This window comes from Trichomycterus rosablanca, chromosome 3, assembly GCF_030014385.1.
Source record: "Trichomycterus rosablanca isolate fTriRos1 chromosome 3, fTriRos1.hap1, whole genome shotgun sequence".
In the NCBI taxonomy this organism is placed as follows: domain Eukaryota; kingdom Metazoa; phylum Chordata; class Actinopteri; order Siluriformes; family Trichomycteridae; genus Trichomycterus; species Trichomycterus rosablanca.
In genome coordinates this window covers 47,528,220-47,549,760 of record NC_085990.1, presented here as the reverse complement: position 1 = coordinate 47,549,760, position 21,541 = coordinate 47,528,220, and the positions used below count along the sequence as shown (strand labels likewise).

Here is a 21,541-nt window from a genome sequence, read left to right as displayed (position 1 = left end):
GGCGCTGTTTATTATTTAATATTGCTATGTACTTATTTTTACATTTAATTTTGTAATCCTGGTTTTGAAATTGTGGTCCACTAAGAGGTGACGATACAATTTCATTTCTACACTCCTACTGATCTAAAAGAACACTTGGTTTATCTGGAGTTGGCTTAGCATTAATAAAGTAGGGGTTACACACAAATCATTTCTTCGTGAAACTCTAAGATGCTTTATTGCTGTGGGTGGTGAAGGACATCGAAGGTTGGCACTGCCTGATGGATACCACGCATGACGCATGGAAATGAATTAAGACTGTCTCTACAGCGCCTGAAGAATCACTTCAAAATCAAACTCCCACAGTCAGAGCCATACTCAAGATCACAGGAGGTTCCTCTTATCTGCAGAGGCCACACTGATTACATAAGCTGTACAGTAAAGTCAATCTCATCAAACATTTATCATCAAACATTACAAGTAGCCATTTTTGACACTTTTAGACATTTGTAATCCCCCTCACTGGTATTATGGTGATGGTGTATATAATTAAATGAAACTACACAACAAGAAGTCTCAGTAAACGAAGAAAAAAATATTGATACATGTTTATTTATTAGGATTTTAAGTCAGGTTTTACACACTTTGGTTACATTCATGACAGGACACGTAGTCAAACACAGTCATGGACAATTATGTATCTCCAATTCACCTCACTTGCATGTCTTAGTACTGTGGGAGGAAACCAGAGCGACCGGAGGAAACCCACACAGACAGGGAGAACATGCAAACTCCACCTAGAAATCGAAGTATGTGCCATCCTATTGAGGAATCTTCACATATTCTTCTTATACAAAAGCTTCCAGCTCATCATTGCTTGATAGCTTTTGTGCTGCAACTGCTTTCTTTAAACACCACCAAAGATTTTATATGGGATTTAAATCTGGAGACTGAGAGGGTCAAGGGTATTCCAGGACTGATTCGTTAACAAGCTTTGGTTGACTTAGAAGTGTGCTTTGCTGTGAATCCATAATGCCAGTCAAACAATCATGAATACCAGTTCAGGAAAACATTCTCACATCATCACTGACCCACCTCCATGCTTGACCGCAGGAAAAGTTTTATTCTGGTCATGTGCCTCACCCTTCAGGCAAAACATTGATCCATATAGTCAAACAGGTCCAGTTTTAATCTGTCACTTTAAAGAACTGTGTCCCAGAGCTCTGCAGGCCTATTTAAATTTATTCTGACTAGGGATGTAATGATACACTCTACCCACGATGCGATACGATTCACGATACTGGGTTCATGATACGATTTTTTTAAACAAAATGAAATTGAAGACAAATTATATGATAAAGTTTCCTTTTATTATTTCTCTTTAAAATAAAATACTGTATTTGTGCTTATCTTTCATTTATCTAAATGCCCTTTCATTTCTGAGTTAGATACAAACTATGCAAAACAATGCTGGTTTCACTTTATGTGAAAAAAATAAAAAAATAGCGCTAGTGAATGTCGATTCATATTAAATGAATAACCGATTTAAATCGCGGCACATGTGCACCGATTTTTAACTGTCTTGTGGCGCATCATTACATCCCTAATTCTCACATATTCCAATCAATTCCTCCTGTGCTTTGTTTGTTTTATTAGGATTTTAACGTCATGATTTACACTTTGGTTTTCATGACATGAACAGTAGTTACTCATTACACAAGATTCATCAGTTCACAAGGTTATATCAAACACAGTCATGTACAATCTCTAATTACCTCACTTGCATGTCTTTTGGACTGTGGGAGGAAACCGGAGCACCCGCAGTAAACCCACGCAGACACGGGGAGAACATGCAAACTCCACACAGAAAGGACCTGGACCGCCCCACCTGGGGATCAAACCCAGGACCTTCTTGCTGTGAGGCGACAGTGCTACCCACCGTGTCACCCCTACCTGTGCTTCTTGATTAATTACAGGTCAAAAAATCAATAATTTCTACTTATTTATTCACATTTTCTCTATACTTAAAACTTTTTTTGGAATTTAGTATGTATATTTACACAACTATATAACTGCAAAAACAGGAAAATCATTAATTATTGCCTTTAAACATCAAATACACCAACAGGATTTTTCGAATTCAGCTACATACAGAATATTTCTGTTCCAGTGTACGACACAGTTTATTTTAGGTTATGTCAAAAAGGACAGTAATTATTAAATATATCATTTAAATATAATATTGTGAAATGTATTTAAACTAGGTCCAGTTTTGATCTGTCACTTTATAGAACTGTGTCCCAGAACTATATGCAGGCCTATTTAAATCCCTTCTAACATATTTAAATCAACCCTTCCCATGCTTCTTGATCAAATACAGGACAAAAAACCTTTAAACATTACATTTACATTTTCTGCATTTAGCAGACGCTTTTATCCAAAGCGACTTACAGTACTGTGACAGTATAATGTCTAAGCAATTGAGGGTTAAGAGCCTTGCTCAAGGGTCCAACAGTGGCAGCCTTGCAGTTGTGGGGCTTAAACCACTGACTTTCTGATTACTAGTCCAATACCTTAACTGCTAGGCTACAACTGCCCTCAAGTGCACCAGCACCATCAACATCAAGTGCACCAGCACCATCAACATCAAGTGCACCAGCAGGAATTTCATCAGCTACATACAGAATATTTCTGTTCCAGTGTAAGACACAGTTTATTTTAGGTAATGTGAGTAAGGACAGTAGTCAGTGAATATATCATTCAAATATTACACCGACCAGGCATAACATTATAACCACTGACAGGTGAAGTGAATAACACTGATTATCTCTTCATCACAGCACCTGTTAGTAGGTGGGATATATTAAGCAGCAAGTGAACATTTTATCCTCAAAGTTGATGTTAGAAGCAGGAAAAATGGGCGAGCGTAAGGATTTGAGCGAGTTTGACAAGGGCAAATTGTGATGGCTAGACAACTGGGTCAGAGCATCTCCAAAACTGCAGCTCTTGTGGGGTGTTCCTGGTCTGCAGTGGTCAGTATCTATCAGGGGGGTCCAAGGAAGGAACAGTGGTAAACCGGCGACAGGCTGGTCTGTGTGGTCCGATCCAACAGACGAGCTACTGTAGCTCAAATTGCTGTAGAAGTTAATGCTGGTTCTGATAGAAAGGTATCAGAATACACAGTGCATCACAGTTGCAGGGCTGTTTTGGCAGCAGTAGTGGGACCAACACAATATGAGGAAGGTGGTCATAATGTTATGTTTCATCGGTGTATATTTTGAAATGCATTTCAAGATTTTTATATTCGTTTTATTAGTGCCACCTAGTGGCTAAAATATATGACACAAATACATCTATTTTTGGTAATTATTAACCTACATTATGACCTGCAACTCCAGTTAAACATTTTATTAAAGGTAAATAAAATAACAAAAACAAAATGTAAAATTTAAAATGAAACAAAACAGCTCCAACATAAATGGAAATTGAACAATTCCACTGACAAATACACATATTTTTATGCAATATTACATTATTACACTAACATTACAGTAGCTTTATTAGATGACTGTATGGTACAAGGGTTTTATACATTTTGATGAATATATTTGAAGATTAAATTTATTTAATCAATACTAAAATTAAAAATATTAGCAAGTACATGTTTTAATGTGTACTGTACAAACATTTGCACAATTTATGAATTTATAATTTTATTTCAAGAAGTTGAAAGTGCCATAAATTTATTTGAATTTGTTTCTTAGTAGATATTAAATAAAACAATGAATGACAAACAAGTGCAGAATATTGATTTGAATTTTAATTAGACAGTATTTACAGATATATCAGAGGAATCGGATAGGAGTGACAGGTTTTTTGTTATACACAGCACTTGCATTTTTTGGGACCAAAAGTATTTAGACAGTTGTTTGTTTCTCAGACTGCAAGATTTACACAAAGACAAATGTGCAGCTTCTCCATATACATGTACAGATAAATTATTTTACCACACACTGCTATTTCTATGGGGGTGAGAGTTACAAAAATGAATACTTAAAACACACCCTGGACAGAGCACTAGCTATATCAGAGGGCATCACACACTTAATCTCACACACACTTAATTTAAAGTACCCAGAGGAATTCCACTTAAAGTGTGAAATATGTCACAGACAGTAACCAGTGGCTGAGATTAAACCCAGGTCCACGACACTATGTACCACCAACACTACCTGCTGCACCACCATGCTGTACTCTGATCAAAATAGAAGTGAATAAAAAGGGGGTTTATTTTATAATTAAAGAAATCTAATCTAAAATCTAATAATCTATTAATCAAATCTATTGAATAAAAATTGAGATTTGTAAACCATGCAAATTCTCATTCATGATTCATACTATAAAATAAATAGTGAACAGAAACGTGCTCCTACATAATACTAAGATTAACAAATATTCATTAAATAAACATATACACCATTCAGGTGGCTCAGAAGTAAAGTACACTAGCGCACCAGAGTTGGGGATTCGAATACATCGTATCGTATCGAATCTCAGCTCTGCCTTTCCTGGGCTGGGCGGCTGCATGAACAACGATCGGCTGTTGTTCAGGGTTAGAGGGTAAAAAAAGTCGGATCATAGGTCCTCATAACTGGTGCGACTGCGGCCCCTGCTGGCTGACTGACGGCGCCTGCACAGGGCTGAGGAATAATGCTGATGGGGGTGTGGCCCTCCATACACAGTGCCCGTCAAGTGTATGAACTCGACTCGTGCAGGTGGAAAATGCAGTCTGTACTGACTGTACATGCCGTAGAGGGCGTATGTCAGTTGAGAGGCGTCCTCAGTCAGCGGTGAAGGGTCGAATCAGTATAGAGGACGCAATCAGGGTAATTGGACACGACTAGATTAGGGGAGAAAATTGGGGGGAAAAGTGGGGGAAACTTTTATATACGTCAAATAAAAATATTAAATCATTAATTAATTGGCTTGAAAAAAAACTGATCGTATCTTTAAATGATCTTTTTTTTTTACTTTAAAGATCATGTTACTCAAAACATTACAAATAATTTCTTGTAGCAAACATTAAACCTTAAAAATGGGAAATTTTAAAATGATTATTTCACCCATCATATAACTTTAAGTAGTATTTGGAAACATGCTCTATAATAAGATTAACCTGTAGTATTGATTACTGGACATACTGGTAATAACTGGCATGCTTAGAATATCAGTATTGTTGTCTGTTGTGTAATACTGCACATGGATAGTTAAACCAGACATGTTATCAGAGAAAATGATCATTCTTTGTGGTTGATTTTAGATACATGTACATAATACACACCAACAAAAACACAGCCGGCCTTCATACATTCCCTCACCACTGAATACATTAAAGTACACTAAATAAAATGTGATGCCACCTCATTTGATAGCTTGCCAAATAATAATGGTGAAGATAATCACCACTAAGGACAGCACTGACGCCAGAATGCACATCCTCTTACGTGACTTTTTCTGGAGGAGACAGAAACACACCATATTTATTAATGAAGAACCTGTTGCTACAATAATATAAGAAAAGGTTAGAAATGGTCTCACAAAGTCAGAAGTGATTAGTTAAGAGGAACATGAACCCAGTGAAACACAACATATGGTTTAAATGTTAATGGGAGATAGGACTTAAAAAGTGTAACGGCCATTTCATCAGCTCCACTTACCATATAATAGCACTTTGTAGTTCTACAATTACTGACTGTAGTCTATCTGTTTCTCTACATACTTTGTTTACCCCCTTTCACCCTGTTCTTCAATGGTCAGGACTCCCACAGACCCCAGGAACACCACAGAGCAGGTATTATTTAGGTGGTGGATCATTCTCAGCACTGCAGTGACACTGACATGGTGGTGGTGTGTTAGTGTGTGTTGTGCTGTTATGAGTGGATCAGACACAGCAGCGCTGCTGGAGTTTTTAAACACCTCACTGTCACTGCTGGACTGAGAATAGTCCACCAACCAAAGATATATCCAGCCAACAGCGCCCTGTGGGCAGCGTTCTGTGACCACTGATGAAGGTCTAGAAGATGACCGACTCAAACAGCAGCAATAGATGAGCGATCGTCTCTGACTTTACATCTACAAGGTGGACCAACTAGGTAGGGGTGTCTAATAGAGTGGACAGTGAGTGGACACAGTGTTTAAAAACTCCAGCAGCACTGCTGTGTCTGATCAGCACAACACACACTAACACACCACCTCCATGTCAGTGTCACTGCAGTGCTGAGAATGATCCACCACCCAAATAATACCTGCTCGGTGGTGGTCCTGACCATTGTGGGGGTCCTGACCATTGAAAAACAGGGTGAAAGCAGGTTAAAAAGTATGCAGAGAAACAGATGGACTACAGTCAGTAATTGTAGAACTACAAGGTGCTTCTATATGGTAAGTGGAGCTGATAAAATGGTCAGTGAGTATAAAAACAAGGAGGTGGTTTTAATGTTATAGCTGATCGGTGTATATGACATCTATATACAATAACCATGGGCATTATTAGAGAATTGCCCACCACCCCTTTTGTGGCTATAAAATCCTCTATTCTCTAATAAGATTTTGTAAGACCAGACAGTGACATTACATAAGAAGGCCAGGTTCACAAGTTAAGTTCCAGTTCATCCAAACGTGTTTAATGAGGTTGAAATGAGGACACGTCACCAAAGATTTCCATGGCTTTGCTCTTACACAGGGGCATGGCTTTGCTTTTACACACAGTCAAGCTGGAACAGCAACGAACCTTTTCCAAACTGTTGCCACATAGTTGAAGGCATATAACTGACCTTATATAATTGATCATTTTTTTCAATACAAATCGTTGAATACTATTTAGTAAACAAAATAAGGTTATATATATATATATATATATTAGGGCTGTCGAAGTTAACGCGATAATAACGCATTAACGCAATCTCAATTTAACGCGATTAAAAAAAATAGTGCCGTTAACGCAAATTCTATTTGGCCCTGCGAGTCATCCGTAGTTCATGTTGAGACTTACCAGCGTTTTTCATTTGCGGTTTGTTATCATAATGTAACCAAGCGTGTAGTGATGCACTTGCTTAATAAAGAAATAAATACACGGTATATTCACAAGTTGTCGGGAGCAGAAAACTTTTATTACTTTTTCTGTTACGGTACCGGACAGCTGGAGTCATCGCGTTAGCCAAGCATGCTAGTCCATGAACTATGGAAGCCCCAAGGGGTCAAAACACACTCACTTCGTGTAGAAACGTCCATCAAATGTCACGATACAAGCACAGAAAAGTCTGTTACAATAACTACGCCTTATCCCACCTAAAGCACCGCTGATCTACAATATTTGGAGAAATTCTAACCTACAATCTGACATATATACGAAGTCAGGGGTCTCTGCTGGATAGTATTTCTGCCTAGTATGTGAGTGAATTACAGCTTTCTCTTGTCCCAGCAGTTTTTAACATCAGTACATTTAGCATAAAATGTGTTCACCATTTTAATTGTAACATTTCACTTAAAAATCCTTGTTTTCTTCTTTTTAAAAAAAAAATGCGATTAATCGCGATTAACTATACGAAATTATGAGATTAATCGCGATTAAAAATTTTAATCGTTTGACAGCCCTAATATATATATAACCGACACGTGGGCAGCAGCCGTATGCATTTTGTCACCTACACTTTGACGAGTGCACTGTGGATCAGGTCTGTGTACGGAGAGACACACCCTGAGAGCACTCGTTTCCCATCTCTGTGCAGGCGCCATCAATCAGCCAGCAGAGGTCGTAATTGCATTAGTTATGAGAGAGTTCCTATCTGGCTTTTTAGTATCCCACCCCTATCTGAACAACAGGCCAATCGTTGTTCATGTGGTGCTCAGCCCAGCTGGTAGGCAGAGCTGAGATTTGATACAATGTATTCGAGATCCCAGCTCTGGTGTACAGCGTGTGTTCCACCGCTGCGCCAGCTGAGCGGGACACGAGATAAGGTTTTAAATAGGCTTGTGTAATATTAAATTATTCAATCATTCATCACCCACCACCCAAAGGAGGGGGTCATTTAGGTAGTGAAGCGTAATATACTGCTGTTCCACCCCATAAGTATTTTAAATAATTGTGAGCATAGTGTAATCCTTAGTATGAACTAAAGCTCTTTTAGACGTCTACTGTTGCTGATGTTTGGAGAAAAAAGAGTGGTTGGCCGTTGGTTAGATTTGAAAGTTAAAACAAAAGTATTGCACACAAAGTGTACCAATGACATGCAGCCTTTAATACAACAGAAGTGAACAATTTCAGACGTAAATGCATCAGATGATATTCATGATATTTCTCACTGTGTTTATTAGGGATGTAACGATGCACCACAAGACAGTTAATAATTGATTCAAAAATTCCACGATTCAAATCGATATTCACTTTAAACAGCAGAGGGCACTGGCGCTATACACCTCGCCTAGTTGACGGCACTGGCGTTATAAGCCTGGTTGCCAGATATTTTTCAGCAGGGATTTTCAGCGAAATTGGGCTTAATTCAAAATTGTTTTGCTTAGTTTGTACCTCCCTCAGAAATAAAAGGACATTCATTAAATAAGCCTCTTAAATAAGCGCACGAAGCAGCGCGATTCACCGGTGTAACTGTGGAGTGATATTCACAAGTTTTGGTTGATATTTTTAGTAGTTAGCTACATTAAAGTAGAAAGCAAGGATGGTTGGGTGTTACGCCTTTGGTTGTACTTAACAAAATCGAGCCGCTCGTTCCGTTGATTTGATTGGTGTAGTTCAGTGACGTCTAATTAATGCGCAGTAGCGTTAGCCTTCGTGTAGCATTATTAGTATTACGACCCTTTAACAATCTCGTAATTTATAGGATCCAGTGATGTACAGGAGAAAAATGTACACAGGACAAAACGTACAGGGTTCTGAACATGTTTATTTAGCACAGGATAAGTTAGAGCCGGTTTTTTGAAAACCCCGTTCATTTTTCCTATAGGAAATCTGAGATAGACCCGGGTCTCCAAATATGGGCATAACGAGGACTACAGAATGACGCACGACTTCAGTGGTCTATAATAAAAGGAAACTTTGTCATAATTTGTCTTCAATGTCAGTTTAAAAAAATCGGGGAAAAATCGTATCGTGAACCCAGTATCGTGAATCGCAGTGAATCGCATCGTTGGTAGAGTGTATCGTTACATCCCTAGTGTTTATGTTTGGGCTGTATTTTTGTTGTGTTCTCATCATTATGCTACTGGTCATTTATTATGATAGAAAGATGTGACTTCTGATACACAAAGTAGGGAAAATTACATTAATGAAAATGAATGCAAAAGTATAACAGTATAACACCTTCATTGGAACTAAATAAAATCGAACGTATTTTTCTAAAACGTGTACTTTAGGAGTTGTGGACTGAATTTTGATGGCTGGCCTAGATAGACTGTACTTAATGGGCTACTTGTGTCCTAAACAGAGCTAGAGCTAGAAAACTCCTCTGAGAGGTACACAGGACAATGTTAAAAAAACTCCTGAGACTGTATTGATCTTAATTATCTGCTATTCCAAACTGACCTTTAAACAGACTGCACACAGAAGTGTGTTCTTATTATAAAAGCACGTTTTAAACTTGGGAAGTTGATAAGCATGTTAAAATGATGTACCTTGTAGTAGGCAGCACGCTGGAGCTGCTCAGTCCCATGCTCCACATGCACCTCAGCACTCTCCACATTAGCCTCTATGCTGTCTGTGTGTGACATGCATCAAATCAATTATTCAAATATTGATATAAAAACACTCAGACCATAGAGTGATAGAAACACAAACACACAGCATGTTAGGCATACCTGATATCAATACTTACCAATTAAATCACCCTGATCATGAATCATAACTGCCAGGTCCTTGAAGATTTGATTTACATCCATGATATCAGCCTAAAAGAAAAATAAAATATATTAATTTTCTCTCTGCATTCATTAGCGCATTTAATTAATTAAACTGTAATTGATATTTAATTATATCTCTGCAATTGGTTAAACAGTTTAGATACTGCAAACACTCAAAAAATGGTGACCAGAGCATGTGCTAACGAGCTGGCTGATGTTTTTACTTCTATCTTCAACCTTTCCCTCAGACAATGTACAGTTCCCACCTGTTACAAGACCACCACCATCGTCCCTCTCCCCAAGAAGAACCCCCCATCCTGTCTGAATGACTACAGGCCAGTAGCACTCACTCCAATCATTATGAAGTGCTTCGAGAGAGTGGTGCTGGCCCACATTCAGAGCAATATACCAGGCACTACAGACCCCCTACAATATGCATACAGGGCCAACAGGTCTACCTCGGATGCCATCGCCGCAACCCTTCATGTCTCTCTCTCACACCTGGAACATAAAGACTCCTATGTCAGGATACTCTTTATTGACTACAGCTCCGCCTTTAACACGGTTATACCTCACAAACTTACACATAAACTGTCATCTCTTGGACTACACCCCACCATCTGTGACTGGCTTTTAAACTTCCTGACTGGCAGGCCTCAGTCTGTTAGGATTGGAAACAGGACATCAACCAGCATAATCACCAATATTGGTACCCCGCAGGGCTGTGTCCTCAGCCCTATCCTCTACACCCTGTTTACCCACGACTGTGTCGCCTCCCACTCCGACAACATCATCCTGAAGTTTGCTGACGACACTGCTGTGATAGGTCGTATCACTGGAGGAGAGGAGGCAGCCTACAGGAGTGAGGTGAACAGTCTGGTTACCTGGTGTGTGGACAATAACCTTACACTCAACATAGACAAGACCAAGGAGATGATAGTGGACATGAGGAGGGAGAGGAGACCTCATCAGCCACTGTTTATCCGGGACCTTGAGGTGGAGAGGGTGAACAGTTTTAAATACCTAGGGGTCCACATCAGTGATGACCTCACTTGGACACTAAACACCACACAGGTGTTAAAGAGGGCTCAGCAGCGGTTGTATTTCTTGAGGAGGCTTAGGAAATTTGGCATGTCACCCAAAATACTCAGCAACTTCTACCGCTGCATCATTGAGTCCATCCTGACCAATTGCATCACCGTGTGGTACGGCAGTTCTACTGTGAAGGATCGCAAACGCCTGGAGAGAGTGATAAAGACTGCATCGAAAATCCCCAGGACGGCACAACCCTCTCTCCAGAGCATCTACCATCACAGAGTCCACAGGAGAGCTGCATCCATCATCAAAGACCCCACCCACCCCCAACATGGACTATTCACACTTCTACCCTCAGGCCGGAGATACAGAAGTGTGAAATGCAGGACAACAAGACTAAAGATCTCTTTCTTTCCCACAGCAATCAGACTCTTAAACAGCTGAGCTGATTATTCATAGACACTATCACACTTGCACACAATACTTGCACTATACCACATATGACTGTTTACAGGTCTACATACATTTATGTTTACACTACTGTCTTACATATGACTGTTTACAGGTCCACATACATCTGCACATGTATGTTTACACTACTGTCTTACATTTTGCACATGTAACTATACTGTCTGATTGCAATATATCTGCTCTTTTTTTGCACAATGTACATACTTTTATTCATAACCGATTGCAATATATCTGCTCTTTTCTTGCACAATGTACATAACTTTTATTTCTTAATTTGACTTTATATTATTATTACCTATTTGTACCTTGTTACATCATGTGTGGACAGCAAAATAAGAATTTCATTGTACAGGGAAACACGTTTCCTACTGTACATATGACAATAAAGCTTTGAACCTTGAACCTTGTGTTTTCTCAAAACATAATTCTTTTGTGCTATTGTTTTTTGTAGAAGGGTACAGGTAGGGCAGTGGGAGCTGAGTGGTTAGGGTATTGGACTAATAATCAAAGGTCCCTGCCAGGCTGCCATTGATGGGTCCTTGAGCAAGGCAACCCTTAATTGCTTGGACTACATATGGCCACTATTGTAGGTCACTTTGGTGTCTGTTACAAGTGTCTGCTAAATGCAAAAATAAAATGAATTTAATAAATGAAATGTAATATGTTGCATGTAATTGCAGTAATTTTTTTCTTTATTTTTCTTTATCAGCTGTGTCCTGATTTTGGCCAAGCCACAGCACAAGAACAAGGGTATTATCATTCACTATTTGGCTTTAGATACATAGATAGATGAATAAATAGATAAAAAGATAGATAGATGGATAGATAGATAGATAGATAGATAGATAGATAGATAGATAGATAGATAGATAGATGGATAGATGGATAGATGGATAGATGGATAAATAGATGGATGGATGGATGGATGGATGGATGGATGGATAGATAGATAGATAGATTAGTTTTAAGGTGTTTATTTTCCCTCAGACATATGATACAAATACAGACGCAAATAGAACTACAGTTGCCAAATGATGCACTGCCAAAGCTTGAGTATAAAGTGCCTTGCTCAGGGGCCCAAAAGTGGCAACTTGGCAGTGCTGACAATTGAACTATGTAATCAATATCCTGTGACAGGTACAATAAAAAAAGTTTATTATTCACTAACCAACGTATCATTAAAAAATTATCTGATACCTTTGGTTATACTATTTGATAGAATCATCTGAGACTTAGCTTTAAAAGTGCACTGGTCTATTTTAACTATTTTGTTAAGAAATATTGTGCAAATATCCAGAGAACATAAAAAAAATTACTTTATAATTAAAGCAAGTGTATCATATGCTGAAGAAAACATTATCTTAAAAAACAGGGGTCTGGGTTGAACTCGTGATTGTATCCAGGCTGTTGTAGCCTAGTGGTTAAGGTAGTGGACTAGTAATCTGAAGGTTGTTGGTTCAAACCCCACCACTGCCAGGTTTTTCACTGTTGGGCTCTTGAGCAAGGCCCTTAACCCTCTGTTGCTTTAACTGTATACTGTAAGTTGCTTTGAATAAAAGCGTCTGCTAAATACTGAAAATGTAAATGAAAAATTTAAATGTAAATATCCCACTTAAGTGTCACTTTTATAGACATGCACCCTGGATTTTTTAAAATGCAGGCTTAGCAGACTCAACTGCTAAATGTCAAGTGTTGTGGGGTAAAAAACAATAAAAATGTTCTCATGTATTTTTGACTACACTAAAGTCTACTCTAATCCCCTAACAGGTCTGAATGTTACCTCCAGTTGCCGGATGTTAGTTTCCCTCTCCTTGATGAGCTCCAAGTCCTCTTCTGTGATGGGCTCCTCTTCAACTAGACTGTGAGTCAGTCTTGATTCCTCATTTCTACATATTCAGAGCAAACATTTGATAGTGTTATTCATCAGATTAACCCGGTCCCAATCACTCACTTGTAATATGTGTTTAAGTTGAGTTGTGTTTGAGTTGACGTACTTGTCAAATGTGACAAGTGTTTCATCTTGATTTCCTTCGTCAATCTACAAAAGAAAAACTATTTACAGAGTGCTTGCATTGTATATACAGTGGAACCTCGATTTAATGGACTTAAAGGGTTAGTCACTGGTCCGTAAAATGCTTACTGTCTGAAACAGCAAGGTTTTTTTTCCAGGGGGTGCGAAAATATACAAAAACACAGCACTATGGTCCACAAAAGTGCAAAACATGCACATATGATAAACAGTAAAATGAACGACGTAAATATGTAATGTAAAACCTGTAAATAAGTATTAAAATTGGTGTACTGTACTACTTGGGAGGAATTTCATTTTGTGTTGATTTTTTTTTTTTGCTGTAAACGTAGAGTGGGGACTGAGAGTATCTATTATACTGAGTCTGAAGCACTGCAAGCACTAGAACCTGCAAAAATTAAGCAAAAAACACTGAGAAAAAGGCGAGAACAGAGCGAGCCTCCAGACAAAATAAAGCCTATCAATCATGTAAACAGAGAGACAGGCGCCGGCTAGTGGACAATAACTGAACTACTGGTGCTGGAATGCTTGTCGTGGGAATTTTAAACAATCGGACTGGACAATTGGCTTTCCAGATTTTGTCCATCAAATAAAAAATCCATTAAACAGAGGTGCCTTAAATCGAGGTTCCACTGTATTAATAGTTATATATTTAATAGAAAGCTTTAGATTTTTTATGTATAATTGTAACTGAAACAGAACATGCTTAGTGTGATTAACTGTTAGGTACCAGAAATCGAGTGCTAGCTCGAGCCCTGGCTACAGACTCTTTCTCCCTCTCAGCCGCTCGACGCTGCACCACCTGGAAGTTGTTGAGGGCCGCCGAGAAGTCATTCATCAGTCGGTCCTTCTGAATCCTCTGCTGCCTCTGCGATGAGAAATTTTAATTTAAATAACTGAATTATAAATGCTTTTGTCTCAATTTCACTTTGTTGTAGGAAATGAACTCACCTGCTCTGATGGAGACTGGGGTGGAGGAAGAGAGCCCAGATCTTTCAGGTGCTTGTTGGTCTCTTTTGCTAGCTGGTTTGTGTAATGCTGCATCTGCTGCCTAATGACCAAAGAAAATCAGATACTGCTCAGTATGAAGGGAGAACTGTAAAGACCAGGGAGCTGTAATGTTACACTATTTTTTATAAGGGCAGAATCATATTGTCTTTTTATCAAATGTCAATTACATGCCATGTACTATGTACATGTTTTATTCAGTATGACAATACTAATTCACACTGGACACCTATAGAGGAGATTAACTGGGTACCATGACTGCAGTATTATCTTGACTAGCTATGCAGAAAAGCTTCTAGTATTAAATAAGATTATGTGAAAACTAAATAATGTTTATGTTAGATAAATGTATGGATGTTTTAGATTTAGAAAAACTGATTTGCCTTACAGTCTGTCCTGAAGTTCAGGAGTGTCCGGCCTGCTACCAAGCTGAAACAGCATGGATTTGATTTGTCCAGCTAAGCACACAAGACAGAAAAAAATAAACAATTAAGTACGTGATACATCATAGTTAAAGTAAAGATTTAGATTATAGATTTGTCCATTTTATCAGCTCCACTTACCATATAGAAGTAGTTCTACAATTACTGACTGTAGTCCATCTGTTTCTCTGCATGTTTTGTTAGCCCCATTTCATGCTGTTCTTCAATGGTCAGGACCCCCACAGGACCACCACAGAGCAGGTATTATTTAGGTGGTGGATCATTCTCAGCACTGCAGTGACACTGACATGGTGGTGGTGTGTTAGTGTGTGTTGTGCTGGTATGAGTGGATCAGACACAGCAGCACTGCTAGAGTTTTTAAACACATCACTGGTCACTTGGTCACTGCTGGACTGAGAATAGTCCACCAACCAAAAATATCCAGCCAACAGCACCCTGTGGGCAGCGTCCTATGACTACTGATGAAGGTCTAGAAGATGACCAACTCAAACAGCAGCAATAGATGAGCGATCGTCTCTGACTTTGCGTCTACAAGGTGGACCAACAAGGTAGGAGTGTCTAATAGAGTGGACAGTGAGTGGACACAGTATTTAAAAACTCCAGCAGTGCTGCTGTGTCTTATTCACTCACACCAGCACAACACACACTAACACACCACCACCATGTCAGTGTCACTGCAGTGCTGAGAATGATCCACCACCTAAATAATACCTGCTCGGTGGTGGTCCTGTAGGGGTCCTGACCATCGAAGAACAGCATGAAAGGGGGCTAACAAAGCATGCAGAGAAACAGATGGACTACAGTCAGTAATTGTAGAACTACAAAGTGCTTCTATATGGAAAGTGGAGCTGATAAAAAAAACAGTGAGTGTAGAAACAAGGAGGTGGTTTTAATGTTATGGCTGTAACGTTATGGAGGTGGTTTTAATGTTATGGCTGTAACGTTATGGAGGTGGTTTTAATGTTATGGCTGTATATATACGTTAATAAAGACAGAGGTGAGGCAACATTAGTTTTGAAATAGCATCTGTTTCATGTTAGTTCATCTATGATTTCATACGATAACTGTACCTTATTCAATGCTGACTACCAGGAAAGCAAATACTTGCTTCTCAAGTCCATTTATTATTAATGAAGCATAATGCATTGCTGGTTGGAAATAGGTATGTGTTGATACTTTGTTAAGTAATTTTGCTGAGTACAAATATATATTTTTAACTGTTACAGATTTTTTATGAGCAATGACTCGACAAACAGGAAGCAAAGTAAATATAATGTGCCCAGTGCTGTAGGCTACATTACTGTAATCCCCTCTAAGACTCTGCAGAAATAGCTTGGAAAAATAATCAGCCATATTACATTACTGTTTCTGTTTAAAATAATCACGCCGCTCAGGTGGCGCAGTACACTAGCTCACCAGAGTTGGGGTTTCGAATACATCGTATCGAACCTCAGCTCTGCCTTTCCGACTGGGCTGGGCGGTTGTATGAACAACGATTGGCTGTTGTTCAGGGTTGTTAGTCAGATCATAGGTCCTCATAACTGGTGCGACTGCGGCCCCTGCCGGCTGACCGATGGCGCCTGCACAGGGCTGAGGAATAATGCTGATGGGGGTGTGGCCCTCCGTACACAGTGCCCGTCAGTGTATGAACTCGACTCGTGCAGGTGGAAAATGCAGTCTGTACTGACTGTACATGCCGGAGGGGGCGCATGTCAGTTGAGAGGCGTCGTCAGTCAGCGGTGAATGGTCGAATCGGTATAGAGGACGCAATCAGGGTAATTGGACACGATTAGACTGGGGGATAAATATTGGGGGGGAAAAAATAGAAAAAATCACTGTGGCATGAGTGAACAAGACACTTACTGTTGTGTGTTATTTTCTGAATATTGGTAGTGCATGTCTGAAAGAGGTTGCTAAAATCTCGTGGCTGTGTGCGGTAGATTTCCATCCTTCCTGAAGACATGATGGACACAAATGACACAGAATAACCTGTTGAAACACAAAACAGAATCATAATTCAAATACACACAACTGTTAATCCTTGGCACACTTGTACATCTACAAATTACCTATTTAATTTATGTAATAACACATTACATTGCATACACTGGTCTTTCACATTCACTTTTCATTTCACTTCATATTTATATATTTTTCTATACTTTCTATATTGCACAAATGAAACACTGCATCTTTTAACCCACAATGTGAACTGCACATGTGAATGTTTACTAGGTATGAATGTGTGTGTTAGAGAGAATGAGTTGTGTGTGATAAGACCGTGTACCCAAAGTCAAATTCCTTGCATGTGTGAGCATATTTGTCTGATTCTGATGACACACTACACCGATCAGCCATAACATTAAAACCACCTCCTTGTTTCTACACTCACTGTCCATTTTATCAGCTCCACTTACCATATAGAAACACTTTGTAGTTCTACAATTACTGACTGTAGTCCATCCGTTTCTCTGCATGCTTTGTTTGCCCCCTTTCATGCTGTTCTTCAATGGTCAGGACCCCCCCCAGGACCACCACAGAGCAGGTATTATTTGGGTGGTGGATCATTCTCAGCTTTGCAGTGACACTGACATGGTGGTGGTGTGTTAGTGTGTGTTGTGCTGGTATGAGTGGATCAGACACAGCAGTGCTGCTGGAGTTTTTAAACACCTCACTGTCACTGCTGGACTGAGAATAGTCACCAACCAAAAAAATATCCAGCCAACAGTGCCCTGTGGGCAGCATCCTGTGACCACTGATGAAGGTCTAGAAGATGACCAACTCAAACAGCAGCAATAGATGAGCGATCGTCTCTGACTTTACATCTACAAGGTGGACCAACTAGGTAGGAGTGTCTAATAGAGTGGACAGTGAGTGGACACTGTATTATCAAAACTCCAGCAGCGCTGCTGTGTCTGATCCACTCATACCAGCACAACACACACTAACACACCACCACCATGTCAGTGTCACTGCAGTGCTGAGAATGATCCACCACCTAAATAATACCTGCTCTGTGGGGGTCCTAACCATTGAAGAACAGGGTGAAAGCAGGTTAAAAAGGTATGTAGATAAACAGATGGACTACAGTCAGTAATTGTAGAACTACAAAGTGCTTCTATATGGTAAGTGGAGCTGATAAAATGGACAGTTAGTATAGAAACAAGGAGGTGGTTTTAATGTTATGGCTGATCGGTGTATATGGACAAAATTATTGGGACAGTCCGTCTACTTTTTAATTCATGTTTTATAGTCACAACAGTTGCTAACAGGTGTAATACATCAGTTATATAAAGGAAATTATATGCTTTTAACTTTGCAGCAATAGTTCAGGAAAGGCCCTTTTCTGTTTCAGGAAGACTGTTCCCCCAGTGCACAAAGCAAGTTCTATACAGACATTAGTTTTAAATAGGGCTACTCCAGTAGCCTAGAGCAGCCCCACTGAACTTGAACATCACTTGAGGCCATACAAACACTCTTAACTGCATGCACACAAATTCCCACAGACATCCTTCAAAGCCTTGTGAGAAACTTCTCTCAGAAGACTGGCTGTTGTAATAGCTGAAAAGATCAGACAGAGGTCACTATTGTAATACTATTTGTTTTTGAAACAGGGTGACTAACAAGCTCATGGTCAGGTGGCCATATAGAGCGTATTATGATATAGAAAGATAATATTAAACCTTAATATAAATATTTATTAGTCTTTTTTCATAATTCATGATATATAACCTATATATTACACTTATTATATATTGTATTTGCATTTATAATTTTGAATTGGACAGTAATTTAACCATCATGACAAGCCGTGTATATTATACATACATATATCTGTGTGACCGTGTATTTATATGTATATACACCGATCAGCCATAACATTAAAACCACCTCCTAGTCTCTACACTCACTGTCCATTTGATCAGCTCCACTTACCATATGGAAGCACTTTGTAGTTCTACAATTACTGACTGTAGTCCATCTGTTTCTCTGCATGCTTTGTTAGCCCCTTTCATGCTGTTCTTCAATGGTCAGGACCCCCACAGGACCACCACAGAGCAGGTATTATTTAGGTGGTGGATCATTCTCAGCACTGCAGTGACACTGACATGGTGGTGGTGTGTTAGTGTGTGTTGTGCTGGTATGAGTGGATAAGATACAGCAGCGCTGCTGGAGTTTTTAAACACCTCACTGGTCACTGCTGGACTGAGAATAGTCCACCAACCAAAAATATCCAGCCAACAGCGCCCTGTAGGCAGCGTCCTGTGACCTCTGATGAAGGTCTAGAAGATGACCAACTCAAACAGCAGCAATAGATGAGCGATCAACTGTACATCTACAAGGTGGACCAACTAGGTAGGAGTGTCTAACAGAGTGGACAGTGAGTGGACACTGTATTTACAAACTCCAGCAGCACTGCTGTGTATGATCAACTCATACCAGCACAACACACACTAACACACCACCACCATGTCAGTGTCACTGCAGTGCTGAGAATGATCCACCACCTAAATAATACCTGCTCTGTGGTGGTCCTGACCATTGAGGAACAACATGAAAGGGGGCTAAGCATGCAGAGAAACAAAGCATGCAGAGAAACAGATGCACTACAGTCAGTAATTGTAGAACTACAAAGTGGTTCTATATGGTAAGTGGAGCTGATAAAATGGACAGTGAGTGTAGAAACAAGGAGGTGGTTCTAATGTTATGGCTGATGGGTCATTCTATAATTTGGTGTACATTTCACATCGCCAAAAAGTACAAAAACAATGTTCTCTCTCAATAGAACAATCAGTGGTTCAAGTTAATATATTCCTTTAGTGTAACATATCCACTATTTGTAAAGCTTAAACATTTATTTATTTATTTTTTATTTTAAAGGGACAGTAGATGTAGACTACTTAGTTGACAGGTAACATAGTTGACAATTTCCCTATTTTGACCCATAACTTCAGTGGTAAACCTTGCCTGGCTGACCACATGTCATTTCTTGAACAGAATAATGTCTAATTTGAACATACATTTGAATTAAAATCATACAAAATATTGTAACCATAACAATGTAGTTGACGGTCAATTAATATACTCATTGACAATGTTCTATTATAAATAAAATATTTTAAAAAATAAGAGAACATTCACCACAGTTTGTTCAATATACCCTCCACAGAGAAAAATTATATCATGTAATGCTGGTCACATAGTTTTAGAACAAACCATTTTTGAGTTGCTGAGTGGAGTTCTGTTAGTAACATAGTTGACAGAACTTTTGTGGACATTAATAAATAAAGATATTTAAATTATTTAAAAGAGAAACTCAATTTAAAAAATATTATTTTTCTTTAGTATATAAACGTTTAAAATAAATAAAAAATAGATGTTGTTGCCCTTAATGATTTTATTCATTATTTTGAAACCAAGGCACCCTCAACTTAAAAAACGGACACAGCAAAAACTGTTCATTTAGGAACATCATGACAAATTTCAAGCTAAATGAAGCATTAGGATGCACATCATGTTTTTGTGATATTACAACATGTTTTCCATTAATAGGTAAAATATGACATTTTTAAAGAAAATAGTTAAAATAAATATAATTATTATCATTGGACATGGAATGTACCCCAAATTATAGAATGACTCATATATATATACACGCATACACATATACACACACAATATACTATATATATATAACATATTAATTCATTTAGTATATTTTCCCCAATATTTGTTATTTAATATGTTTAATATTTTGTTTATATTTCTGAAGGACTCCCCATATGTTCAGTCCTCATTATACATGGGAAGGGAGGAACGGCGGATGTTTACGTTCATTTATTCTACCGGTCGCCAGAAATTTCTAGACTTTTACCGAACACTCAGCAGCTGGAAGTATAAAATATAAACTACACAAAGCTTTATTTATGATAAATTCTATTCATATTATTATTATGAATAAACAGCTTACTCACAATGCGCAGATACAACACAGGCTTCCTGTCAGCTGGTGTTGCTGTGGAGACCCAGCAGCCAGCGCGAGTCACACCACCGCCCTTTAATCCGGGGTATGTCTCAATCCGACAGAAAAAGGGACACTCGCTTTTCCAAAGTACTGTAGTCCTGAAACACTGAGCGACGCCGATTTTCGAGCTTTAGGTCCTAAAATGTCAAGACGTGGTTAGTAATAGTATAAATAAATACTGTTTAACCTCTGGGCAGTATTGAATGCTTTACTAAACACAGAGAAACAGTCATCCGAAGCCTCCAGGCGCTTTGTATGAGGCAGCTCTGGACCTGTACACAAATGCAACCCTATATGATTTTCAGTACGCTTTTCACCAGGGTTGCCAGGTCCAGCTAAAATATACAACTCAAAATCTAGAAGCTATTTAGAAGATTTAGAAATTTAGAAAATTTAGAAGCTGAAACTAGCCTAAGTTTTAGGTGTCACAGACATTTAAACAGACAATAAATGACTAAAGAACAACCACTACCAATATACTACTTTTAAATCTTACTTTTTAAATTGTATATTCTAATTTATACTGTTTAAGAAACATTTAGATATGGATCGATAGATGGATGGATGGATGGATGGATGGATAGAGAGATAGATAGATAGATAGATATGTTTTATAGATTGATAGATATATATATAGATAAATAG

The 21,541-nt window shown here is 38.7% G+C and overlaps 1 protein-coding gene across 2 annotated transcripts; it reads right to left on the bottom strand.

Annotated features, from left to right (window-relative positions):
• Positions 1 to 300: 300 nt before the first annotated feature.
• On the bottom strand, positions 301 to 21,162 carry stx12l (syntaxin 12, like). 2 transcript variants are annotated; one of them, XM_062992180.1, is made up of 11 exons: positions 21,084 to 21,162; positions 20,847 to 21,002; positions 16,735 to 16,860; positions 14,817 to 14,886; positions 14,372 to 14,471; positions 14,151 to 14,288; positions 13,386 to 13,429; positions 13,172 to 13,277; positions 9,861 to 9,933; positions 9,661 to 9,743; positions 301 to 383 (listed from the first exon to the last, which is right to left on the bottom strand). In XM_062992180.1, the coding sequence occupies exons 3-11, from the start codon at positions 16,832 to 16,834 to the stop codon at positions 321 to 323; spliced, it is 777 nt and encodes a 258-aa protein (XP_062848250.1). In that variant the 5' UTR covers positions 16,835 to 16,860; positions 20,847 to 21,002; positions 21,084 to 21,162; the 3' UTR covers positions 301 to 320. The 2 variants fall into 2 exon arrangements, with proteins under 2 accessions (XP_062848250.1, XP_062848249.1); XM_062992179.1 differs by lacking the exon at positions 301 to 383 and adding an exon at positions 3,783 to 5,493.
• Positions 21,163 to 21,541: the final 379 nt, after the last annotated feature.